Genomic DNA, 26,637 nt, shown 5'->3' with positions numbered 1-26,637 from the left:
ATGCCTATTATTAAAAAAAACCACACTGCCAGTATTATATAAATGAAATATCATTTTCTCAGTGTATAATTATGGCAACTAAATAATCTAAAATCATACTAAAATTCTGACCCATTATAACCTTTTACTGAATTATTAAGCTTTAATAATAAGAAGCAAAGGGATCGATATTTAGCTTTAGGAAGGCAGGGAAAATGTCCTGTCAATCATTACAAACATATGTGAAGGCTGTTGAAGTTTCTGACCAAATATTTCCTGTACCTTGAAAAATTTAACTGTACTTTCTTATTTGTAACAATCTGCTATATTCAAGGAAAAAGTTAACAAAATGATTTGGCTATTAATTCAATTACTGCAGCAATCTACTCATCTTAAAATTAAAAAGAAACAAAAAAACAAAACAAAACAAAACAAAAAAAAAAACATTTACCCAGAAATGTCAACGGTTGTTTAAACAACTTACAGACTTTTCCACTGAAATGGAACCATGAATAACAGAATGCATCGTGGGAAAGCAGCAGCAGATTGCTTTTGAATACACAACCACAAAGATCTCACAGGGACAACATTAATGTACTGCAATATTTATTTATAGATTTCCTTAGGTTGTGCTTACCTGGTGCTTTTTGGAGCAGAACCTAAGGTGGAAGGTCTGGGAAGGCACTGTGAAGTATAAATAATTGCACTGTTTGCAATTAAGAACGATTTTAAACCTTAAACGAATCAAAATCAACAGCCTCCATCTTGTGACTTAGGACAGGGAATCCAACTGGACTGATCACCAAGGTACCGCCACTGCCCTCTCGCTGGCAGACAGGGTCACGCCCACTCTGCAGCCACGAGCTCCCTAACTCGGGACGAGGATCTCAACTACAACTGTCCGTCTGTCTTCCTGGTCTGGTCTGGCAGGGGGGAGGGCGGTCACTGCTCATTCGACAACCCCAATGGAACGAGGAGCAGCCTTGCACTGGCATCCCTACATCTTGCCCTCACCACAATGGGCCTCCCTCCCCAGTGAAGGGCTGGTATCAAAGGAGCATCCATACTGCTTAGTATTTGCAAACAAACGGAAAATTTCTGTCTGACAAAACAGTTTCCAATTCTTTTGAGTTTAATATACAAGATATGCAGTTTTCATACTGAAAAACAATCTTTTTACCTCAGGAGCACCAGAGGAAAATACTATATATATATATATATTCACTTTGTAAAGATTAGTTTTGTTTAGCTATAGCTAAGCATTTCATAAATACTTACCCATTAAGCTCACATTAAAAAAAATAATAGATATATAGATATTGATAGATATAGTTATAGACATACAGCCTATGTCATCTGCTTTCAATGAAGAGGCAAGTTAGGATCCCCCAAGTTCTCAGCACTGTATTCCAACATAATAGTCACACAAGGTACGGCATATGCATTATGTGGAACATTTGACAGCCATTTGTCATTCTGATGTACTTACAGTGCCATGCTCCTTGAAGGAACACAATCAAGGATGACAGACAGACAGCCCAGGCCTCCTCACCCCTACAGAGCTAGTCCTATACTGGATGGTCAAACCTGCGCTTCAACAGACAATGGCAAGACAGACTGTATTTGCATGTTGTCTAATAGATTAATATGCAAAGAGCCAACAAATATGCAAAGAGCAAAACAATGGATTTCAACCAAATATCAGAATTGCAGCACAAATGTTAAAGAGTAAGAAAAGGATTCAAGTACATCAAAAAATTAGTTGGTTCAATGACTGGACTTGTGCATTTACAAAACAAAGCTTATCCATACTTAAAAAAAATGGCTCTAACCTCAGGTTTCAATGACAGAAGCGGTTAGGCTAGCTAAAAGGCGTCCTCAGAAGACAGGCTTTACAAAGAAAAATGCTAGGTCATATTTGCTCTCTGAAAAATGCTGAAAATCATTTATGCTCAAACAGTCTTGGTAACCAAGTAATTATCAATTAAGAACAGAAAGGTTAACTGTTGTTTATAGCAGCGGCCCAGGCCTGAAACAGCGGTCATATGTCAAAGGAAATGCTGTAAGGTCATCCTACACATGCAATTCTTAAAAGTCCAACAGAAGGAAAACCGAGATCTCCAGATGACTTGGGATCAACAGTCATCTAGACCAAGTGGGAAAGATCCTCCAACTACCACTAAACTGCAAAGGGGGAAAAAAGAACATGCCGGTGACTTCAAGGTTCAAAGCTCTATTCAGATTTCAAGGGGAAAGTTTCTCTTTGTGTACCTGGATCTTAATCCATCACTGCTAAACAATTCGGAATCCTTGACATACCCACATATCCAACTTACCGACACAGGAGGTTTCATATTATTTATTGTAAAGCACAAAACAGGCATTTTAAAAGTGAAAGTATACATTGAAAAAGTACATTTATATCACAAAGCATTGACCACATAATAGTTGCAAATACATTTGCTGGAATGTGTACATCTACACTAAGATACTAAAAACAAACCAATGTTCATTTCTACACAGAAATATTACCTCCTATCAGTAGTGATAGATATTTTGTACATTTTCAAAAAACACTATTTTTTTTAAACCAAAACAAAATTAAGATCTTCATCAAGGCGTCTGCATCCATACATTTAACAAAGGTTTTTTTCCCCCACACAATGAAGCAAATACTGTATTGTCCACTTCTTATTATTGGCCCTGTGCAGAAGAGATACATAAGAGATACACAAAAAGTTAAAGAAAATCCTTTAAATCAAGTTAACTCAGGAGTGACTCCTTTAAGAAAGAAAAATTGGTTAATATAAATGGTGGTGGCTTCTTGCATGATTTTCAAAACCCTGGGGGGAGAAAATTTTTTTTAAATTGAAAGGCATTGTGGAGAGATTCAGCACTCAGATGCCAGAGAGAATTTCTAAGACACACCACATTACTACATTTAAAGGTCTATTTTGCCAGAAAAAAATAAAAAGGCATATCCACTCCAAGTGACCCAAGCGGCAGACATGCAGAGAAGTAGAAACAGACCAAAGAGCCAACTCTACCTGTGGGGCTGGTGGGTGCTGCGGCATCCCTTGGGGGCTGGTCTGCGCATAGTATGCGGCCTGCTGTCGGTAGTACTCAGCCCAGGCCGCACTGTAATCAGGCTGGCCACCCGGGGGCGCCCCAGTGGGAGCGGGAACAGCTTGACCTAAGAGCAAGCAAAAGGAGAACGTCGTTACTGTAACCCAAGCGAAGAGCATAAAAGAATCTCATTTCTAATAAAAACAATACCTTGCTTCTTGTAATATTCCTCCCAAGCCTTTGAATAATCCTGTGTCTGCCCTTGTTGACCTAAAAAAAACCCCCTACATTTTAATACAGAATGATATCCACTGTCAGTACAGGTTATACAGACAAAAAGCACACAGGGAGAGATGGGCCCTGCTTTTAGTGTCATCAGGGCCAGAGGAATAGCTCGCTGGTGAATACAGTCACAGACAATACCATCCTCTCCCCCTCTGCAAAAACCAGTGTCTTTCTAGCGCCATTATTTAAAAAAGTGGGAAGACGGAGAACAGTATCTTCTTCCTATGCAACTGATAAAAACATCTATGGATTTCTGTCCTTTTGGTCAATGAGGGCAGGTAGGGAGGCTGGGATCATAATCCCCTGACAGTCTGAAACTGCTTGGATGGCACTGCATAATCGTCACGTGGGGAAGGAAAAAACCGGCCCCTTCAGCACATCATGCAGTCCTTAACAAAAACTCAGGACCCCAATATACCAACTGGTTTGAAACAGTGACTTCCACATCAACATAAAAATCAATGATTAAACTCATCAAGGTTAATTTTAAAAGATTAAATTTTTCTTGTTCACTTATGGACAACTGGGAATCTCACTTTAGTAGTAATTTTCAAGTACCATAATTGATAACAGTAGCTACTAAAGGAGAAACTATCAATTATACTCCAATGGCAAGATCAATGGGATATAAGTCAAGATAAACTATGGCTCAATAGAGTTTAGCATGCCAGGCCTCATCTCGTTCTGCTCCTGCATGCCTCTCTCTCGCTCGGAGGGAAGATCACTCAGTTTGAATTCTTAAAAAGTACTAAAAACTGCTACTCAAGAAGGAAGCCCTAATGTTGGATAGATAATATGGTAAAAATAAGCACAAATACGCTAGCACATCAAGGTGCCATCTGGGAGGACAGGGTCAGAACAAAGGTAAGTGGGGAAGCCCTTGGACTCCATGTCCCCATCTCTGAAGGAGCTTTGTTTTTCAAATGTCCTCCTGTGGAAATCCTTGGACTGCTGCAGACCCTTTGTGGTCCTGGCTGCCAAGTCCTTCAATTCCTCAGCAAAGGCAAGCCTGACCTCCAGGCCTGAGAATACAGGGCCAAGATCGACTTCACCGGAGACAAAAAAGCAAAGCAGAAACCCCATGCACAAATGTGTATTCTGTGCTCATTATTTCTATCACAGCCTCAGTGCCTAAGGGTCCAAAGGCCCCACTCTTTAATCTTATGTCAGAAATTTAAACCTGGGTGACCCAGATTCAGTTTTTCATAATTTAATAGGAACTTGGGAAACCCAAGCTAGGAAGAAGATTAAAAATCACCAGCAATAACAAAGCCTCCAACATCTGTTCAGTGGATTAGCATGTTAGATGCATCACAGTTCCAACCCAATAGACCTGAATTTGTCCTTCTTAGAATATCATTTGAAAGATCCCCCCTGTTCAGAGACTCATGATACTATGCCAGGAGTTGGGGTAGAACAATTAAGAATCACTGCTCGTCTTCTCCAAAAGATTCCCCCAAAGAGGCCCAACACAAAAGAAAACATTGAAATACAATATTGCAGGCATAGCTAATTAAAGCACAAATCAAGAAGAAAAACCAGTTAACATCCGAGGCAAACGAAAAATGGATCCCACCTTTCATATGAAAACTCAAAAGAATGAATCACAAAATAATTAATTATGAAAAGCACCTTGATGCAACTAATTGTTTGACTGCCAACCCAATATCCCACGAGAGTAGGATCATAATTAGAGCACCAACAATGACTTGGCACAAGGACACTGAAATCCATCTTGTGCGTCCTGTCCCAGGCAGCTGGAGCAAATCCTTCCCGAACCACTTCAGACCTCAAATGCACCAATCCTCCATTTCCTTCAGTTAGAAGGGTAGTCATCACTTCACTTTTCTTGAGCTAAAACCCCCTTCCCCCAAAGAAAGTGGTGAAATGCTGGGCCCAAGTCCCGGGTCCACTGGCAGACAGTCACCGACAGGTGAGTGGGGTAGGACAGGTATCATCTATTGCCTCTTCTATGGCTGGAAACACTGAGGGGTAAAAGCATGATCCAGGAGCAGCCACAACTCAAGGGCTCTTCTCGCCTTGGCCAAGTTCCTAAAGCATGTGGGATGGGACACCAGCCTTAAAGCTACAAGGCCTTGGTTTTCATGCCTGTCAGTCACCCCACATAATGAAAGGGCCTTGGCCACGCCCACTCCTCAGGTATTATCTTGTACCCATCACTTGCCACTCAGTTGTTCCCCAATCAATGGGCATCCACACAGATGCTGTTTCACAGGGGGCCTTCTTCTGGTCAATGAATGACCTCCTTGGAGGACACACCCCAAGAGGGAAGGAATCATGGGCTGATGTCTGAGTCACTTTATCAACCAAATGTCAAATCGCTTCCCAAAATGGTTTTCCCGAGTCACAGCTCCACTGCATACCCCATCCAAAGTAGGTGTACATACTTTTTCCATCTTTTGTCAAAGACGACCTGGGTTCAAAGCCAACTATAGCCAACACTGAGTAGCTTGGGTTCACTTCTGCCTGCCTCAGTTTCCAGTGCGGACACTCAGAGCACCTACTTCCCAGGGTTGTTCAGAAGATCCAATAAGATAATAACTGTTAAGGGCTTAGCACAGTGTCTGGCCCAGAGTAGGCGCTCAATTAATGTTTATTCCCTTCTTGGGGGAGAGATGAAGCCTCAGGGTTGTTCGAATGGGCTTTTCTCTTACTACAAGTGATCTGGAGCCCTCTTTTTTCATGCAGTGGTAAAGAGCTTACAGTTTTTCTTCTGAGAAAGATGGTGTGTAGGCGTGAGAATCAGGAAAACTTGTGTCTCCAACACTTCCTTGGGTGTGTGGCCCCTCTCAGTGCCAGGCAGAGGAAGAGCCACCTTGTGGTAAGGGCACGTGCAAGTGTGTGCCACAAGCTTTGAAAGGACTGTAGAAAGCATGCTCCAAAAATCTTTCTCTAGGCCAGCAGTTATCCCATGGACATCCCTCCATGAAGAACTTTTCTCATCATAAGCTCATTTTTAACAACAGCAGAAAGATTAACTGTACAGAAACTAATTGTATGAAGACACTTTTTGAAGGGTGGGAAGCTCTTCTGGCTAGACTAAGAAAAATCCAGGAATATTCTTTAGAGAGCAAACTTCATGATGCTCTATTCTTGCAGGATTAAAGGGGATGAGATTTCTATTACCTCCCACAGAAAGTAAAAAGAACGAGGACAGATGTATGTATGTATACATCTTGGGGGCCCTCTAACACAGTGGAGGATGTATCTTCAAAATAAACTTGTTAACTGAGTAGCAAAATGCTGGGTTCTAGTAACTCAATGTTCTCTTTCAATAATTAATCTCTGAAGTTATTTTTAATCACTTAATTCTACCTAACTCCTTGTCTCCTAATATATGCAAAATATTACCCAGGGAACCCAGCTTGTGACAGTGGGGACATTTTTGTACATTTGGGACATATTTAGTATTTAGTCATTTCTCAAAAAATCTTTACTCAGGAAAACTGACTCAGATATTTCCATTGTTCAAGTGCCACAAAAAAACCACTGGGTGAACAGTGTCCACTACTGATGTGCGTGTGCAGCAGACACGGAGAGGTAAGAACCAGACTTTTCTTTATATTTCAACATAAAGCTTGGTACTTAAAAAGCAAAACCAAACTGCAATATAGTGCTCTCCCAATACAACTTAGCCAATTAGCTTCTCATTCACAATTCCATGACAGTTAGGTTCTAAGTTAGCTAGAGATGGTTGTCATGCTCCACAATGAGATATGGACAGAGCAATGGACTAGGATTAAAGAGACTAGTTGTGTGACCTAAGCAAAGTCACTTGATCCTCTCATCTGTAAGTTAAGGGGGGTTAGAACAATAAATCTATGAGCTACGAAGATGGTCAACAAATAAAAGTGTAACATACCCATTTTCTTGTAGTACTCTTCCCAAGCCTTGGTATAATCAACCTGTCCAGTTGGAGCTGGATTTTGCTGATCTCCTTATTTGAAAATAAAGCATATCTCAAAATCAGTTTTAAAAGCTTAGTTGCACAAATATATTTTTAACTCAACTTATAAATCATGAGAAATGTGACTTGTCTTCAAGATAATATATTGTAAATGAAAATGATTCACTTAATACCATGCAACTATTACTAACTAGAGCTGCCCAATGAAAATGTCTTTTCCACTAGACTCATCAATATAAATGGGAGTTGGCAGCCAGTGGGCCATGGTAAGAGGCAGGAGTGACGAGGTCCTAGGCCATCACAGGTTCCCCTCCAGACTGCTACAGCTCTTAGAGTCACAGAGAAGGCCAGCAGGTCTTGGCTAAAGAGGACATCAGTACAGAAATTCCTGTTTGTCTGAAAACCAAACAACCAGACAACTGAAATAACTGGAATTTTTTTCCTACGCTCTAAAAATGAAGAGAAAATGACAAATAAGCTGACAAAGGATTTAATTTAAAATAAAAACAATTTTTAGAACAAGCCATGGGTTCAAGATTCAAACTACTTTTCTATGTGTATAACACCATACAATGATACTTGACATAAATCAAAAACTGGAAAACAGTTCAAGATAGTTTTAGTGTTTTAAAGTTTTTAATATAATTTTCAGAAAAATGGTAACCCAAGAATGGTCTCTGTGTTCTTGAATCAGCCTACATATTCCATTTACCGGTGATTTTAGAGAGGAGCTTGGTAGGTCAAGTGACTCAAGTTAAATAAAGCTATATCCTTTCAAAGTGAGCTCCATGCTATCCAATCGCAATGAAAACGGAATGAACTCAAAATATGAAATTTTGGCTTATAATGCAAACTATTTTCTTTGGATAAATGCATTTTTACCTTGTCCATTAGTTTGAGTTGTAGTTGGTGCACCTGTTGGAGCTGCAGGCGGTGGCTGTGCTTGCTGCTGATAATAATGAGCATAATAAGCAGCCCAAGCTGCAGAATTTGGGTCTGTACCTGTTTTTGCTAGAACCAAAACACAAGTTTGAGATTCACCTGTGAAAAAAAATTATCTGCATGACATGCACATTATCCCAATAGGTTATTGGTGGCGTGAGCCAGAATGCACAGACCAACTCCATTTTCTTCCCTGAGAGGGCCACTGGCCTAGTGACCTGGGCCTTCCATGATGTCCTTGGGGGCGGCCCAGCCTGATGCAGTGCAAGGAGAAAGGATCTATTTTTTTTTTAAAGGAAGGCTCCATATTTTATCGACAACTTGGATAAAGGCAAGATGGTCTCCTTGACCACCCTGCAGAGGGAACAGCTAATCCAGGGAATGACAGAACCGGGAAACAAAAAGATCTCTTCCTGAGGTGGAAGGGTGGGGCTCAAAACATCAATTCCACCAAAATGCCATGATGGAGAGAGGTAGCTACTGTGGAAAAAGATGGCATTTCATGAATGACAAACTCAGCGTATGATCTTGTGATTCAAGCCCAATGGAAATGCCATGGTGCTCTACTTTGCCTTGGTCACACAGTAAGCCCAAGCTGTGCGAGGGATGGGGGCGTGCAAGCCATACTTTAGGAAGATAACGCCCATTTCTGAGGTGCCTCTAGAAGGGTAACCTACGCAGTGGAGGAGGGCACTTAAACCCATGCCACATCATGGAAATGGGGATGTTTACACTTGGAGAGAAGAGAGCAGCCTGATTTTTGAGTACTAAAACAAGGGAGCCGTGAGATAGTGGCTCACAGAAGAAAAATTCCCTACCAATTCCAGTTGTTCCAAAACCAAGTGGGCTGCCCCCAAGAAATTCTGAGTTTCCTAGATTGTATTTTCCTCAGAAATTGACTAGATTCAAAGCTTAATAAAAATTCTACTCTGAACACCTGAGATTTGTAGGCAAGGAAGACTGAACCCCATTTGGCATACTCTAAGGAAAAAGATTTCTGAAAACAAAAACACAAGCAAACAAACGTGCAACTATTTGGGAAGGAAGTGAATTGTCTAAAAAAAAAAAAACTGAAGCATTTTCAGTGCAGGAAGCAAACAACAAAAGCCTCTCATAAAGTTGAAAGACATTACAGAAGATGATCAACTAAGAAGCCATAAAGACTAGCGAACCTAAGAAACCAACACCTCCCATTTCCAGTGGTATTTTATGAATCACTGCAAATACCGCCTCTACCTAAAGCCAACGTTTCACTAGCAATCACCTAAGATGATATCTGACTGATACCCAAGGGGGAGCTGCTACAGAAGAAAATCAGTCTCATCGTTGGCACAGAGATGGACTGCCTTGTGCCACAACACACCCAACCCACCCAACCCACAAACTGGCATTTTCCAGACTGATAATCACCTCATTTATTGACCACCTCCCTTTGTTTGGAACAGCTCTTGGCATTCTGGCTCCATCTGTGTCCCCATTAAGGAGATGTGCACAGAAGGGAATCCAGGGCCACAGAAATGTGAACCCTAATTCCCTGAGGCCTCCCTACTGAAGCAGCTCTGTCCAGTGAATCCTTTCAGAGTGCCGCACCAACCTGGACCCAGGTGGCTGGTGATACCCCAAAGACAGTGAAGTGGTCAAGCCCAAACAGAAGACAATCTCAGGACTGTTATCCCAAGGCCTAAACCACAGGGGCAGGGGTCCTCACTTAATTTCAAAGTAGGGTAGGGGTAGAGTAAAACCATGGTCTAACAGACACTTTTCAGTTTGGGAAAGGTCCTAAAACGTAAGTGCCTGTGCAATACACACTGCTAGCTACTACCAAGGCTTGGAGGGCTCATGAAGAAGACTCTTCCTAGGTCACACTGAGGACAAGCATCCCCAGACCCACTTCTATCTCCTGCTGCCTCTCATAAGCAGAGTCCAAGTCAGAGTCAAGCCCCCTGGCCAAGACACGGCTATCATTTCATGGGTGTGCTTGATGTGAGACTGCACCCTGCCTCTACCACACCACCATCCCCCCCAAAAAAAGAATTCTAGGAGCATTCTACACAGGAGTAGTGTGAAGGCTTGAAATACTGTGATATCTTTCACCTGGATCAGGTGGGTTCTGCTGCTGCCAATGGGGATAGGCATTTCCCCACCCTTGGGGAGCATACGGAGCTGGAGGACCACTGGAGAAGAAAAAAAGGGATACTGAAGGTAACTCACCAAATCCATCTCTTAAGAGGTTAAAAGCCCCAGAATAAAAGCCCAATACTTACTGAGGAGCAGGGCCTGGTGGTCCTGGATTATAAGGCGCAGGATTGTAGGGCCCCATTGGATTTCCAGGCCCCGGAGGCCCTGGAGGCCCATGAGGGCCTGGCACACCATGAGGCCCATGGGGAACAGGTGGACCTAAGGGATTGACTGGACCCTGTAAACAAAAGAACATATTTTAAGATAGTAACAGAACAGGTTATGTCTAGTCCCCAAAGGGACAGAACAGACAAAAGACCAAATACAACTGAGCACTAATGGATCAATCAGACAAGCATTTATTAGGTGACTACTATACACCAGGCCCTGTGCCAAGTGCTGGGGACACAAAGGAAGGTAAAACTAGTATGTAAGTACCCATGCAGCTCCCAGACACATGTGTGGATAACACACATTTACAAATCTAAGCGGAAGGCAACCTCCGAGGGAAGTGAGCTGTGGGGGTGGGAATGACTGGCTGGTAATGCTCAACTGCAGAAGGTGAGACTGAAGCCAAGTCTTGGAGGTGAGGAGAGGAGAGTGATTTTCAGGCATGGAGGAGCAAAAAATAAGTAGGCAGTGTAGCTGCATTATAAGCTAGGAATAGTTTTTACATTTTTAAATAGTTGTTTCTTAGCTCAAGAGCCAAATTAAGCAGGCTGCTGGGTGGCAGTAGTTTGCTTCTTATGGCTGAGGGAGTAAGGTGTGAGAAGAATGGAAGTGGAGGGAGGGGCTAGGTGACACCATGGAGAGCGTTCTGTGCTTGCTCCTGGAGGCAACAGGGAGCCCCTGAAGTTTACTGAGTAGGGGAGTGCCGTGGTCAGCCCTCCCTTTTAGGAAAATCCCTCTGATGGCTGAATGGAGACAGGCAGACCCCCCAGCAGGGTGGCGGCAGTACCAGAAGAGAGGAGGGAGCTGACTGGAGAGATGCTGCTTAAGTAAAATCCACAGGTGTTTACAGCACCACGGGGGGTGGCAGGTGGTGACACCAGGGTGTAAGCCAGAGGGACTGGGAGGATGGTGATGTGTGTGAGACAGAAAGAAGGAGGCAGAGAGAGGGAGGGAGGGGGAGAGAGAGAGAGAATATAGAAGGAGGGAGACAGAGAGGAATAGAGAGAGAGAATAGAGAAGGAGGGAGAGAGGATGATAATGAATTCTGTTTTGGGCAGTTTGTTTCGTTCAAAATACCGACAGGAAATCCAGTTGGAGCTCCATGCGGGAGCTGAGGAAACCAGACGGCAGAACAGACACACCTGCGAGTCATCCCCTTAAAGATCCTAACTGACCCCACAGGGGCTGATGAGATCCCTGAGTGGATGGTCTTGGACGGGTTGGCTGGTGGGTAGCACCCAAAGGGAAATCCAGCCAAGTAGGGGAACCAAGAGACGGGGAGGAGGCCTGAGAAAAGGCCCATCGTCACTGCTAGGAACCTTGTCTCCCACGTTCCTAACAGCCTATGCTCTCACCACCTGGAGCTCCCAAGTGTCCAAGTGGGTTTGTCTTCCTAACGCACGGTGGCTCTAACATGAGACACTCTCAGCCCTCGGCCTTTTCAATACCCACTTCAGAGATAACAGCTGCTCCTTTCTTCTCCATCACTGTAACCGTAGGTCTTTGCAAAGACCAAGCCCTGACATTGTGTTTGTCACAATGCCCTCTCGCCTCACTTTAGGGAATGGAAGACTCCGGAGAGCAGGCAAAAAAGACAGTTACTGCCCAGCTGACCAGTGGACCTTGTTAGTTTTAAGACTGATTTGAGTAGGGACAGGGGTGACCCTGGGCTTGAGGAGGCAGTGCCCAAAGAACACAAGTCCTAGCCATGGAGAGAAAGGCTGGCTACAGGAAAGGGGCTGAACTCTCCATCGCCAGGAGGGGTGCTGGCAGTTCAGGCAGCACTGAAGGGCCGCGTGCTGCCCCTGAACCATCAACACGAGTGCAGGCACCAAGCTCCCTTGCTTTCCTGCCTGCGGCAGCCCCAGGAATACTCACACCAATCTTCTCCTCTATGAGCTGCCTCGCATAATCGATCTGCTGTGGAGTTCCCCGTATTGTGAATAACTTCATGTTGGGGTCTGCATTCGGAGGAGGGTTCCTCTGCAGTTCTATCCTAGCACCGGACTGTTGGCTTATGCTTTTGATAGTTTCTCCACCTGAAATACAAGTTGGTTGGTCTGTTTTCTTCCTCAGGTCAAAGACCATGGAAAAGGCCTTCCCCAACTCTTCATGCCATCTGAAAGCCCTCAGGCATCACTTTCCACTTAACTCAATAGAACATGGTGTCCGAGATGTATCAGAGAACGGACAACTTTCAAGCTAATTTGAAGAAAATGCAATGCCTTTTCAGACAGGGGAAAAAAAAAGGCTGAAGCCCATGAAAACATCTGGCTTGAATTTACTCCTCTTGTAAGCAACTGAGTCTTTAACACTGCAAAGTCCATTTCTTCCTGTTTTAGGTTGAAGCAAAATCACTCCCCTGTTTTTCTTTACAGCTCTATGCAGCCCACCATGACGACCCTTTCCCTCCCAGAGGACCACCACTCAGACTCTGGCTACGAGAATGAAGAGCATCTTGCCTTTTCCGATGATTAATCCAGTTTTCCCAGTTGGAACGATGAAGTTAAATTCCTGCAGCCCGCCGGGTGGCCCCATGCTCCAGTTGCCTTGGCCTCGGCCTCTGCCTCGACCGCCAGGTCCTGGTCCACCAGGGTTACCAGCCTGAGAAGAAACAGCAAGTCAGCACCCAAATTCCGAAGCCCCATTCTGGCAGCCTCCTCCCCACCAAGGCTGAGCAAAGCACCCGCAGGGTGCTCCCTGATGACCTTGGAAGCAAAACTTCAGACCTGAATGCTTCGAAGGAGGTCAGTGATAATCTCTGCTGCATGCTGACACCTGTCTGGAGGGCCTGTGATCTGGGCTATTCGATCTGGGGTAGTCCCATCATCTGCAAAGAGCACATACCTGAGTCACCCTAAATGCACCAACAAGAGGCAGAGACCTAAGACTCAAGTGTGGACACTCACCTGGCTTGAATTGGATCCGAACACCAGCGTCATTCTGAATCTTTTTGATCATCTCGCCGTTTCTGCCGATCACAATCCCCACAGCAAATCTCGGTATAGGGACCTGGTGGAAGGTGATGGAGTTGAGAAGAAATAAAAATTAGCCAGGTTTTTCAACATGAAAACATAGCAGAACACCTACGAGGGCAAGGTGAGAAGCCCCAAAGCTTCCCTGAGAGGCAACGAAATGGAGAGTGAACCATTGTAAAGAGTGGAGGCAGGAAGAAGTGACCTCAGCAGTGATACTCACATCTATGCCTTCATTTCCTCCTATTCTCGACCCATATTCATTGCGCACCTCTCTGAAACCACCTTGATCACGGATTAACTCCAAAACCATTTCCTTAGCTTGCTAAAAAAGCAGGATAAAATAAGGCCCATCAGACAGGTCTGCACAAATGACTCCCCTGTCCCAAACTCCAAAGAAACACAGCGACACTTACCTGGACTTTGTAAGGGTCGCCTGTGATCCTCAGAGGCTTGTCAGCACCAGTGTTTTGAGGCCCATCCTGAATCATCACCATTTTAACACCAGCTCGTTCCTGTTTCAAACAAAGTAACATGTGTCAAATAATAATGAGAAAGATTCAAAACAGTGAGGTGGTTTTTTACACTCTTGGTACCTGAAGCTGCTTAATAGTCTCGCCGCCTTTTCCAATAACTAGGCCAGCCTTGCTGGCTGGGATCATGATTTCTTGAACTGCATTGCCTGGTCCATCCCCATGATGAAAGCCGGGGGCTGGCCTTCCCTTCTCAACAATCTGGTCAAGTAACCGCTTGGCTGACCTGGGGAGGGGAGAATGACAGTTAACAGTCTGTTCAGAGAGAAGTAGCTAGAATCCACACTACTGGAAAAGGAGATAGAATGTCTGCCTCAGTTTCTTCAATGGCAAAATGCTGATAATAAAAGCACCTACATCCCAGGGTCATTGTGAGAACCAAATGAAACAGCATCTGTAAAGCACTTAGCCCAGGGCCTGCATGTACACTGTAGGTGCTCCATAAATGCTTGTTTCCTTCCTTCTATCCTTGAACAAGTCTGTTCAAGAGCAGTGTTTTAATTTGGCAAAGTTAGGTTGTCCAAATCTACTTTAAGAGGATTCCCAGCTCTGCCACCAAATCTGGACATAATCTGAGGAGTTCATTTGTGCAAAGGAGGGTAGGGGACAAAGTGACTGCAAGGATCTGGTCCACAGTAAAGAAAGATGTGAGAATTGAGCCCACTAGCCAGGCCCCAGTTAATATACTCACTGAACAGATTCAGGGGTTCCGGTTAACATACAAGACCTTTCGGGCAGGCCACCACTGTCTGAAACAAACAGAAAAACAAGAATCATATTTAAAAGTGGGATGAATGGCCAGAGCCAGTCACTAGCAGGCAAAAACCAGTGAAGAGAAGGGTCTCTTACCAGGAGCGATTTGTATTTTGCATCCAGACTCCTGTTGTATGCGTGAAATCTGCTCACCTCCTCTGCCGATTACTAACAGAAACAGAAAATCAGTGGTTGAAAATTCCAAGAAGATAATATTGGACAAAAGTTTTATTTACTCCCAACTTCTCAACATCACTTACTGAATCCAACCATTCCATCCGGAACTTTGTACTCTTCTGTCATTACTGACCTAATTGGAAGGAAAGAAAGAAGCTAAGTTACGATCTTCTCTGACAAAAAAACATTAGGTAGCATTCTAACTGACTCCAGGCCCAGTGCTCTGGGCACTGCATTGCTTCCAGAGTTTTCAGTATCTCTTTATGGACAGAACGGATTCCTCCCTTTAAGCACACACACAAAAAACTCCACTGACATTTGAGTCTTAATAAAGTTTATAACAAAAACAAACCAAAAAAACCAACCCAACCCAACGCCAGTACATTTACATTATCTGCTAAACCATAATAATATTTCTGCTTCTATTAATTTCCTCTAAGCTGGCCAAGTATACTCCTAAAGTCATCCTCACATTCATCACGGTTTAAATGCATCTCATTGCCACCTCCCACAAATCTATTATTACCATCAACATTTAAACTGAGAATATGCAAAGAAAGGAGCTGTATGGTCTACCTTTGTTGCTGATGCATTGGCGGTAACTGGGTTCCAAAGGCTGAAAAGAATGAATATTTGCAACTGTCAGAACTTTTCTTACACAAACCCACAGTCCACAATTAGCTCCCCTGCTGTGCCTTCTGAGGATCATTACATTTCACTTAAAAAGCTAAGATAAGCCTTTCCAAAAAGCCAGCTCAAAGTCAGAAGAGGCCATCACTGGGGAAAGAAGGGGATGGTCTCAAGTGGTTTGTTTTCCATTCTCTGGGCTTTTCAGATGCCTAAGGGAATCAGGGATGGGAGAGAGGAATACATGTGTCCTTTTCCAACATGAACATTTTAGGTTTGAGAACTGAGACTCCCTCTCCTCGTCAGTATACGCGAGATTGCTCATCACCTCCCCTCCCTCCCTACACAGTTGAGTTTTGATATTGAGGGGAATGAAAACTCAAGGGCCTAACTACGTCGTGGAACATCACCGCAACCTGAGGCCAGAAACCCTCACAAGGAGGTGACTAGGGCCCAGCAAGGTCCCAAAGCCTGTGAAATGTCAGAGGCAGGATTGTTAACCCAGGATGATTCTTGATGACAGACTCAGCACCTGTGTCCTTCTAACTACCCAAGCTTGTGTTGGTCATCACTGACTGGAAATGACTGTGAATGCTGTGTTGGAAGAAACCAAGAATGATGTGCACTAAATCACAGCATCAAGAATCAATAAACAGTCCCCACTGACTAACTCAACTAAACCATCTGGGCTGCATACAGACAGCAGAAAAATCTTCCTGCTCGGCTGAAACCAGAACACTCACCATCATTCTGAGGAGCGACCTTCTTAGCGTCTGGCTGATCTGGAAAACGAACAGTTTTTAAACATTTTGGTCCAGAAGCCCAAGATACCTTTAAACTAGTGGCTGTCCCATGAATGTCAACTGTACCATTTTTTTTTAAAAAGAACACACCTTGATGTACATATTTTATTGAAATTTCAGGGGTGTACTTTAGTTTGACATTTGAACCAAAATTTAAAAATTAAAAAAAACACACAAAGAAAAGGAAAAAAAGGGAAAAAGAAAAAAAGGAAACAAACACAAAAAGCCACCAACCCCAGAATGTTAGTATTCTAGAAAAATCAGATGTTTATTCTTTCATTCTGTTTTTAAAGAGGCACAAACATTTAAGAAACAAAACCTTTAATTTACAGACATTCAATCACAGACCTGAATGTTGGCTAACTATTTTAGAATGATATAAGACAGTATTTAACTCTGTTACTAGGCAAAGAATTAGGTGCTAAGGGCTAATGATGCTTCCATAGTAGGAACTAAAGATTAAAAAACCCTCTCAAAATGTGGAAAAAGACGGGACACACCAAGAGTCCAGTCTATGTGACAGCAACAAAAGTAGGCAAGAAAAAAAAATCATGTATCGACACAGCCTCAGGCTTGACTGTCAAACATCCCCAGCACACAAGTCCCCTCTCTTCATCCAATCCTTTATGCAATGAATATTTTAAAATAGACATTTGTTATCAGGAAATAACCCTTCAGAGGCTTCTTCCCACCCCAGATTCAAGTTCATCTGATATAACATTGTAATGATGGGCAGCAAAAACTGAGACACAGAATCCAAGAAATGTCTATCTGTGTCCATTTCGAGGAGCCATCAGTTTATTTCACGTTTACACACTAAACACAGGTAATAAATAAAAATTCCTGCCTTTAAAAGGAGAGGGCATTCCCTCCCAGTGTGTTGTACTGCTCGGACTTGTCCAAGAGCCATCTACACATGAGATAAAAAGAATACATTACATATATCATCTGAAGCATCATTAGCTCATTTCTGTATATTTAAAACCTCACTCTTAATAGGAAAAACATTATTATGAATGGAAACAAGCATTCCTGGTCAAAGGCTAGGATACATTCTATAGGCTATTACCGTCCTTTTCCAACAAAAAAACAAAGAAAGTATAAAGCAAAAAAAAAAAAAAAAAAAAAAAAAAAGAAAGCAAAAAAACAAAAAGTGCCAAAGCTCACATATAGCACACCTAGCCAAACAACTTGAGTGGACTTTCTAGAGCTTGCAAGTTTCTCACCAGTGAGATGCACAGAAATGTGTGTACTTTAAAAAACACAGAGCCCTGGTTACAACACCCAGACTAACTTTTAAACTGAAAACAAATCCCACAAACACCACAAAAAAACCAAACCACTAAACACACCCAAAGGGCACGTCCTATTACCACCTTGATCAGGTCACAGAAGGGACGTGACCTTGAGTAGGATCTGTGACACGCTTCCTAGACTGAATAAGCTTCATTTTCTACTGGAGAATCAGTAGTTATTGGACCAACCGACTCCACCTACTGCTGCCCCCAATGTCGCCTACCTTACCTAAAGTGCCCCCCAACATAATTGGTCACATTTGTAGCTCCTTCCTCTCTGAAATTAAGTAATGCTTTGGTCGCAGTTGTCCGTGATGAAGCACTTGAAAAGAGAGAAAACAGTGACAACGAGATAGCATACCTCCATCCTCCAAAGGCCTTTTCTGTCCCCCATAACCATAGTCATTTGAATTCAGTGACGTGCCTGCATCACCTCCAATTTTGGCTGCAATCTTGAGGGGAAAGAAAAGAAAAAACATGTAGTTATTTTCAAAAAATACAATTCCCTCCCAGTCAGACAAGTAATTCTTTTTTATTATTTACACATTATATTCCTCTACTAGAGGTAGGTAGCACAACGGATAGAATGATGGGCCTGGAGTCAGTAAGATCTGAATTAGAATCCCACCTCAGTCACCTCTTACCTGTGAGACCCAGGGCAAATTACTTGACCTCTTTGCCCAGGTTTCCCCAGCTATAAGATGGGGATAATAATAGCAACATCCCCCACCCCACCCAACGTTGCTATGAGAACCAAATGAAGTCTATGTAAAACACTCAACACAGTGTACTTACTACAGTACCCTGCCCATAGTAGAGTGCTGAAAAAAATGCTTATTCCTATCCCTGCCCCTTCCTTGGGGGGAAAGAAGTCTGGTCGAGAATGAGAACGGTACGGTGTAATTCAGCTCCAGAAATCCCAAGTGGATGCAGCGATGAGGAAGGGAGGGCTGCTAAAATGTGAAGCCCCCTGCAAGGGGCTGGGATTCTAAAGACAGAAAATGGGGGAAAAGCAGAGAGGAGGCAAGACTGTGCCCCTGAGCCCTGAGGGAACAAAGAGAAGGCAAGAAGCCCAATCTGGTTGGAAGAGGGGACTGCTCAGCAGCCTGATAGCCCAGGCTGAGACTGAGGGGATCACTTCGACAGTCTCAGCCAGGGGTCTCTGTGACCCTTGGCTTTTGGGACATCTTCCCTAGCCAATAGGAAAAGAAATAATTCTAGAGTTTATCATATATGGCACATAAAAAAATGCCGAGATTAATTTGGATAGGACAATTATCTACCCAACATCCTCTATGACCCATGATGAGCTTCTTATACCCCCTTCCCACTCAGCGGAGGTTATTTTATTTTGGAAACTCCTGGTCTAGTCAAGAGGAGATGAGGGCCTCAAGCCACAGAAGGGCGAAGAGGACTTGGCTCCTGATGGCAGTGGGGGAAGAGATGAGGATCTTCAGAACCAAGGATAACTGTTTAAGATTTGAACCTAGGTGACTGGAGGAGGGTTTGTCCTTCACTTGAGGACGCTAGACAGGAGGCTTAATTCTGGAGGATCTCCTGATAGAGCTGGCTTCAGAGCAGACTTTGAAACCTGCTTAGCTGAATTAGGAGGAGAAACATTTTCAGCCAAGGTCCACAGGGAAGCTGAGTACTATCGAACAGTCTGGTCACTTGGCCAGTGTGCAGGAGAAGGGAAGGGGCCAAAGAGTGTCACCTCTCTGCTGCCTCCACCACAAAGGAGCCCCTCCCTGATCCACTCCTTTTTACAGCTGGTGGGGGTTTTAAGTTCTGACTGGTGCCAAAACAGGCACAACAGACTAAAAGTTAGGTAAAATGCTCAGTGCTTGTCAGTAACTACTTCAGAGGATCATGAGAAAAGTCCTTAATAAATTAAAAAAAGGAGACAGGTGAGCAACCATCATTTCATGAACTCTCAGCATGACACCACCTGCCTGTGTCTAATCTTACCAAACTCTTTTGCTACAGGAAACTGACTACTCAGTGCCCCCTCATCACCCCCCATTTCTATGCTGGAGATCTTAAAAGCATCTTCATTCCTTCCTGTTGTTACCTATCATCCTTTCAAGCACTCGGTTCTATCTAATGAAGGAGTTCTTAACCTGAGCTGGGTTTTTGGTTTTTTAAATACCAGTATTTCAATGGAAACATGTAAATTTTATGCATGGGCTTCACTGGTGGCCAAAGGGGTCCCGTGAGGAGCAATTCTATTATTTGTCAGCCACCAACCTAGTTCACTCCCCCACCCACGGACTGTAAACTCCTGAGGTCAAGGCCTACATCCCCAGCAACATCTAGTGGGTGCTGGGTTAAGTGCTGCTGAACTCTTGACAGCTGTCTGACACCAGTTTGTGCGTGTTTCTATATGCCCACGGCTTCAAAGAATCACCGGCCCATCCTAAGGGCTCTCTGTCAGTGACACCAGAGCCGTCTCAGAGACAACACTTCCCAAGCCCCCCACTTCCAGGACCACGGCCATCCCCATGGGTGCTCCACTTCCTCAACACTAACCTCCAGATTTGGGTCTCCAGTGAGACCAGACCTAGACAGATATCTGGCCCACCCAACATTCTCTACTTTATTGATCGAGAACTTGCAGCTACACAGTCGGAACCAGAGCTTGGAGCATCTTCTATTCTAACCAAGAAGTTAAATTATACTGAGGACTTCAGGATCTGTTCTGCAGAAGACACTGAGCAGGGCACAGCTCTGCCACCCAGCCACTCATTTTTCAAGCCTCTTCCTTTGTTTTGTGCGGCAGCAGTCAGGGGCCACCAGCCCAGTCTAGCGGGACCTGCCTCAACTTGAGAACTGGGCCTCATGGAGGCTGAGCTCCTTGTCTAAGGTCACACAGGTGTTCCAAGAGAAACAAAACGAAGGTCTCCCCAGTCCAAACACCTTTCTCCTGGGCTCACTGGGTTTCCTACAGAACCAGAGGGTTGCCCTGAGTTCTGCTGAACTTTCCCTTGGGATGGCATCCAAGAGATTCACAGCCTCGTTGGGGTGCAGCTGATTCCTCCTTCCTCCCCCTACAGTCAGCACTCTCTGCCATGGGTCCATCCTAACTCTCATTCTGTCACTTGTTACTCATTTGTTTCCAAATGAATTCACTAGAGGTTTCCCTCATCATTTTGTGAGTTCTGTCTAATATTCTCGGCCCTTACTTAGATGACCAGTCTACCTGATTACTCACTTGTTTCCTTTAGGTTCAACGAAGTACAAATTTCAATTTCCTTCCAGTTCTGAGAATTTAAAACCAATGCAGAACAGGCTATTTCACTTCTACTCTTGGAGGAAAACAACAACTAAAAGAAAACACCAGTTGATTGTGGTTTTATTAAAGCTTCCTAAATCACTGAAAATTATTCTAAAAATCTTGTATTTATTGCTTTTTAAAAACTGCATTTTTACTTTAAAATATATCCCTTTGTTACAGCAAGTCAGCCCTTGTCACAAAAAATTTAAAACAAAGAAAAACCAAGCAATATACCAACTGGATGCAATACTGCTACCAAAATACTGAAGCAGCCCTTTCTGTATCAACAGAAAACTTTAAACCAAGTCCATGATGTGAGGCTAACCTAGTGGAGAACAGCTAACTGAACTGCAGTCCGAGAACATAATGGTATATTAACTCACCATAAGAAATACATAGGAATTCAGAGAAGCACAGGGAAATGCCTGTCAAGGCAAACTATGGACAAGAAAAGCTTCTCGCGAAAGCAAACCTTGTAGAATCCTAATTGTCAAGCAAGGCCCCAAGGAGAAGGAAACAAGGGCACTGTGGGGGGGGAACCTTCGAAGATGCACACACAGTGTTGGGGTGTTGGCTACAGTTTTCCTAACTGGCTTTGTTACAAGAAAGCTTTGGGGAGGTGCGCTTTCTTCAGCTTCTTGAATGCCCTTTGACACCACGTGCCAATCATGATCACCTACACCTGGTCCGAGGGTGCTGGGTCCCCAGCCTGGAATGCTCTCCTTCCTCTGCTGCAAATCCTGGTCTCCCCAACGAAAAGCCCACCCTCTACAAGAAGCCTTCCCCCAATCCTCCTACTCATGCTGTATGTGCTTGCTTTGTATACTTTTTTAATGCTGTTTCTCCCATTAAGGTACAAGCTTGAGGGCTGCAACTGTCTTTCATCTCTTTTTATATACCTTGTGCTTAACATGTACAGTCATTTCAGTTCTCCAAATCTTTGTGCCCCTTTTAGGAGTTTTCTTAGCAAAGATACTGCAGTGGTTTGCCATTTCCTTCTTCTGCTCATTTTATAGGTAAGGAAACCAAGGCAGACAGGGTTAAGTGACTTGCTCAGGGTCACACAGCCATTAAGTGTCTGAAGCTGGATTTGAACTCAGGTCTTCCTGACCCCAGGCTAATCACTTTATGTACTATGGTGTGGCACATAGTTGCTTAATAAATGTTTACTGATTTTCTGTTGGGTGGGTATCATTCCAAATTGCTTTTGAAAATGGCTGAACCAATTCACAGCTCCATCTTCTCACTGTCCTAAAATACGGATGATTTGCATCTCTTGTCACGTCTGCCAATTTGCTGGATGCAGAAGTTGTTCTGGTGGGCATTTTTATTATTAATAACGTGGGGCAGTCTTTATATGGTTACGTTATGATTTTGAGGGAAGAGTTGTTTGTTCATATCTTTTAATCACTTATCCTTTAGGGAGTGGCTCATTTCCTAAAGGTAATTCAGAACCCTGTCAGAGGCATTTGATAAAAAGATCATTCCCTGACATTTCCTCTTATCCTAATTCCACTGCCTTTTAGAATGAATTTTTTTAAAATTTCATGCAATGGAAATTATGCATTTCTTTTTTAGGACTGTCTGCATCCTTTGTTTAATTAAGAATTCTCCAACATGTCACTGTAACCTGGCTTTATTAAAACTTTCAAAAATGGTATTAACTTTTCATATTCAAGTCATGTCTTCTTTGATCTTGTGGTATGGAGTGTACAATGGTGGCCTAACCCTAATTTCCTAAAGGACTAATTTACAATAAAGTTTAGTGTTAATAAAACAGCATAAATGTGAACAGCTAAATGAGCAGCCAAAGGACAATAGTTTTTTTTTTGGTCTAAATGGGTTCTCCATCCTTATTATTCAAGAGTATGAGTCTTTGGAGAGATGCCTTTTTTTTTTTAAATGGAGGATGAACAATGCATCTTTTAAAATCCATTTTAAATACTTCTCTTAAATTTTCACAGCCCATTCCTAAGGAGGTAAAAGCATTCTAAGTCATCTGAAGTCCAAAGGCAGGCTTGATACCTCACTCACTTCCTAGCTGTGACTGGGCAAGTCCCTCGCCCTTTCTAGGCCTCAAGCCTGCTCATCTGTAACATTAGAGGTTTGACTCTTTTCAGCTCTAAATCTAAGGTGCTATGTCACAGCAACAATGCAGAGAAAACACGAAGCGAAATGCACCAAGAGTTTCACTCCCAATGGTCCAAGAAACACCCTTTTAGGCTCAATTCTAAAACACTGGACCAGAGGCTCCAATCTGATGCTCAAGGTAACCTGCACCTTGTATACCTCAACTGAGAAATTTCCAGTGAACACAACATGTCCTGACCTAAGGCTTTGCAACAAGAGCTTCCAAATCCTAGGATAAAAGCCCCGTATCATTATTTTAGGGCACCATAAAACACTCAAACCTTTTCTAAAGCTTCTCTCCAGGACAGAAGTGGCTTATGGTACCCATCTTCTCTCACTAGACCCAAACTTAAGCCAACTCATTCTCCTACCATCCCGGTACCCAAGGCCATGTCCCTTAGTCTAGGGCTCACAGATGACAGTCTATGCTCAGGAAGCCTGAATACTACAAATGTCAGAATTTAAGAATACCTCCGAGGACCAAGATATGTCAATTCACATAGTGCATTTTTTTTAAACCCGTAAGACAAAGAAAATAGACAGGATAGAAATTTTTATTTCAAAGTAAAAGCAATAAATTTTTTTTCATTGATGTTCCTGGTCCTTTTGGTGTTAAAAATCACCATCTGTCACCCTTTTTCTGGAAGCATTTTGTCTAGATACCTAGTGTACTTCTGTACATGTATCTCTCTGAACTGGAAAGGAAAACTACTTGAAAGGAGATTCTGAGTATCATCTGCAGAGCCTTCCCCACAGCATAAACCTTATCAAGACTTAATGACTTAATGATCAAGAGAACATACAGTCAAATATATTCATTTTAAAGCTAAGGAACTGAGGCTCCAAGGAGTGATCTGATTCAAGGTTAGGGCTAATTTCTCACCCAAAACCAGTTTGGAAAGTCTGCCGGCCAGATCTGGGCTCTTCCTACAGACAAGAAGGAAGACAAGGTGTTCCAAGAGATCCTCAAGTTACTGAGCATGCTTCCATACTCCAGAAGAGCAGTCAGCCCACCAAGGAGGCAGATTATGACCCTTCCTAGGCTCAATATGGTGTCATGGGTTGTTGTGGCCAACCAAAGGTAGAAGAAAAAAAAAAAAAACCTCAACAAAGTCAGACAAAAACCAAAAAGGCTCCCCATCTGCTCTCCAATCTTTCAGAACTGAGTTTCTTCTCACTTTTTGGAGCTGGACCGATAGTCAGTCTTTCCAGTTTGATGGGCTCTGGCAGAGCCTGAGTCCCTGTCGGAACCTTTGAGAACCTCAGGTCACTGCCACACCATAAAGCCTAGGAAGAGGCGGTTTCCACCAACATCAAGGGTTTGGGCACTGTACGAGGGGCCTCACACGGGCACATGCCGTTAGGACCCAAACACTGGGTAAAGGTTAACAATTCGGAACTGCCTGGAGCAGGTCTCTCTTGTGGGTTTTGATGCTGGTCCCCTAACTACTAAACCACAGTTTCCACAAAATAAATGCAAGGCAGTTAGAGCATCAGCAATGGGGATTCTGAGGCAGAGAACATTCGAGAACGGGAGACAAGCGGTGGAGGGCTGCCTCGGAGAGCCGAGAGCAGGCCAAGTTGGGACCTGGCTGAGACAGGCTTTAAAAGCCAGACACATTTATGTTATATGTGAAAAGCAACAGGGAGCTTCTAGAGCTTATTAAGGAGTGAGAGTGGGGCACACTGAGAACATTTAGTGGGGAGAATCTTAGGAAAGGGAAGAAATGTTTTACAGAGTGCCTACTATGTTCCGGGCAGCATGCTAACCACTGTTTCCAAACAGTATATCATCTGGGGGGTGTGTGCCATTATCACCCACGTTTTGCAAACAGAGGTTAGCATCCAGCTTGGTCTTTTAAGAAAAGAATTTTAACAAACAGAAATGGAGGATGTGGAGGGATGGCAGATGACTTGAACCGATACTGGCTGGCAGGTGAAACAGAAAAGGGGGATGTAGTCTTTAAAGGTAGATGCAAACACAGTAAAGAACAGTTTCTTTGTGGTGGACATGGCCTTCTATTCAAGCACTATTCAGATGCCTCATGAAGGCACAGAGATGGGTACCAGGGCAGTTAAGAGCACCCAGGACCAGCTTTGCTCCAGCCACAGTGGTGGGGTGACTGCAGGGCAACACTAAAGTTGTAGAGGTTCAAAGAGAGGTGCCCACAGCAAGCCACAAGCTCTTGGGGCCCCGGGCTGGCCAATCGCCTACTGAGGCTGTGTTCTATCTGACCTAAGGGTTTTCAAATCCAGTGAAATCTCCACGTAGGCCTTATCTTGGCGCCTTCAATCGTTCAGTGCGGCGGCTGGCACAAAACAAGCACTGAGAAAAGTAGTGAATGGAGCTGGAAAACAGAATGCCAAGCACCCAAACGCTGCCCTGTGAAGACCCTATTCATAATGGAAAAGCAGCCTAGAAAGCCAACAGATGCTGCTGCTCCTGCCCGGCACCAGGAGAACCTGGGGAAGGGACTGGCTTTAACGCAAAGGTCCACCCTGCCCACTTGGACGCAGGAGCTACCCTCTGTTCTGAACTGGGCAGCACCCGCTCCTCCCTGCTGTAACACGAGGAGCCCCCGAGGTCGGGCGTCATTTTGGGGACCCCGGCTCAGCCCGATGGCCAGGCAATCACGGCCACAACCCCGCTTTCCTAATTCGGCCAGACCTCTGCTCGAAGAAGGGTTCCCTCCCCAAGCCTCCCGTGGTGTGACTCAGTTTCTCCATCCTGCCCCCGGGGCATCCACCCCGCCTGGAGAGTCCTACACGCCCCCTCCCCCAGCCAAGCGCGGGGCGCTGGGACAATGGGCAGCCCCCTCCCAGGATCCCAAGCCTGGGAGGGGGGCTCCCCGGTGACCCCGGTACTCCCCACCCGAGGCGACCCCTTAAGCGTCCGCCGGTGAGGGAGGGGTGCGTCTCCTGACCGGTCCCCTCGGATGGGAGCTCCCAAAGCGCTCCGAGCACGTGCCCCAGCCCGGACCCCGGAGGGCGGGGTCACCGCCCCCCGGCCCACGTGGGGCTCCCCCTCCCCCACTGGCCGGACCCCAGGCCCCCCCCCCCCCCCCCCGGGCCCGCCTACCGCGGGGGGCCCGGGCCGTTTGGGGGCGGGCGCCGGGCACGTGCGGGCCTAGGGCCGGCAGGGCCTCCGGCTGGCCCAGGGCCCCGCCTCGGGCCCGCTCCGCTCGGCCCCCCTCAGGCCCGGGCCCGGCCGCGCGGCCCCGCTCCCCACGCCCCCACCCCGCCCCTACCTGCCGCGCTCGCTGCAGCGCGTCCTTAAAGGCGTCATTGACGCCGCCACCGCCACCGCCGCCGCCCGAGCCCGAGGCCGGAGGGGGGACCGTTGAGTAGTCTGCCATGGCCCAGCTGCGGTGGCCGCTGCCGCGCGTCCCGGAGCTCCCTCTCCCAGCGCGCTGCTAAGAAAGAAAGAAAATGGCGGCCGGCGGGACCGGATCACATTCTTGCGCGACCATCGTGCCGTGCAGGGGGCGGGGACACCGGCAGGGAGATCTCGCGAGGCTGGG

At 44.8% G+C, this 26,637-nt stretch overlaps 2 protein-coding genes across 9 annotated transcripts in view; one reads left to right on the top strand and one right to left on the bottom strand.

The window, feature by feature from the left end:
- Positions 1–12,951, top strand: part of NEXN (nexilin F-actin binding protein) — a 73,693-nt gene extending 60,742 nt beyond the window's left edge. The window contains exons 13-14 of one of the 5 annotated variants that reach the window (XM_027874068.1): positions 6,825–6,891; positions 12,626–12,951. In XM_027874068.1, coding sequence (XP_027729869.1) covers positions 6,825–6,865 — 41 coding nt within the window. In that variant the 3' untranslated portion in view covers positions 6,866–6,891; positions 12,626–12,951. Of the gene's footprint in view, positions 1–6,824; positions 6,892–7,483; positions 8,135–12,110; positions 12,206–12,625 lie in introns of those variants that run through there. The other 4 variants (XM_027874065.1, XM_027874072.1, XM_027874067.1 and 1 more) reach the window with 4 other exon arrangements.
- Positions 1,249–26,540, bottom strand: FUBP1 (far upstream element binding protein 1). 4 transcript variants are annotated; one of them, XM_027874061.1, is made up of 22 exons: positions 26,365–26,540; positions 18,074–18,164; positions 17,265–17,327; positions 16,358–16,396; positions 15,564–15,603; positions 15,071–15,120; positions 14,907–14,978; positions 14,749–14,806; positions 14,121–14,283; positions 13,941–14,039; positions 13,748–13,849; positions 13,459–13,561; positions 13,279–13,379; positions 13,012–13,153; positions 12,428–12,588; positions 10,465–10,616; positions 10,295–10,374; positions 8,141–8,269; positions 7,214–7,288; positions 3,256–3,315; positions 3,027–3,172; positions 1,249–2,682 (listed from the first exon to the last, which is right to left on the bottom strand). In XM_027874061.1, the coding sequence occupies exons 1-22, from the start codon at positions 26,470–26,472 to the stop codon at positions 2,674–2,676; spliced, it is 2,043 nt and encodes a 680-aa protein (XP_027729862.1). In that variant the 5' UTR covers positions 26,473–26,540; the 3' UTR covers positions 1,249–2,673. The 4 variants fall into 4 exon arrangements, with proteins under 4 accessions (XP_027729862.1, XP_027729863.1, XP_027729864.1 ...); XM_027874062.1 differs by lacking the exon at positions 3,256–3,315 and having other exon boundaries at positions 1,250–2,682; positions 26,365–26,538; XM_027874063.1 differs by lacking the exon at positions 17,265–17,327 and having other exon boundaries at positions 1,250–2,682; positions 26,365–26,538.
- Positions 26,541–26,637: the final 97 nt, after the last annotated feature.

Source organism: Vombatus ursinus, unplaced genomic scaffold, assembly GCF_900497805.2.
Source record: "Vombatus ursinus unplaced genomic scaffold, bare-nosed wombat genome assembly UNPS02014804.1, whole genome shotgun sequence".
NCBI classification, from domain to species: domain Eukaryota; kingdom Metazoa; phylum Chordata; class Mammalia; order Diprotodontia; family Vombatidae; genus Vombatus; species Vombatus ursinus.
Note: the sequence above shows the minus strand (reverse complement) of the source record. Positions and strands in the feature narration are given on the sequence as shown.

Excerpts from the sequence above, each read along its gene's own strand:
- FUBP1 (XM_027874061.1), bottom strand. The coding sequence starts at position 26,472 with ATGGCAGACTACTCAACGGTCCCCCCTCCGGCCTCGGGCTCGGGCGGC. Across the intron at positions 18,165-26,364 it reads CGCTGCAGCGAGCGCGGCAG|ATTGCAGCCAAAATTGGAGG; the intron begins GTAGGGGCGGGG and ends TTTCCCCTCAAG. Across the intron at positions 15,121-15,563 it reads CCAATGCATCAGCAACAAAG|GTCAGTAATGACAGAAGAGT; the intron begins GTAGACCATACA and ends CCTTCCAATTAG.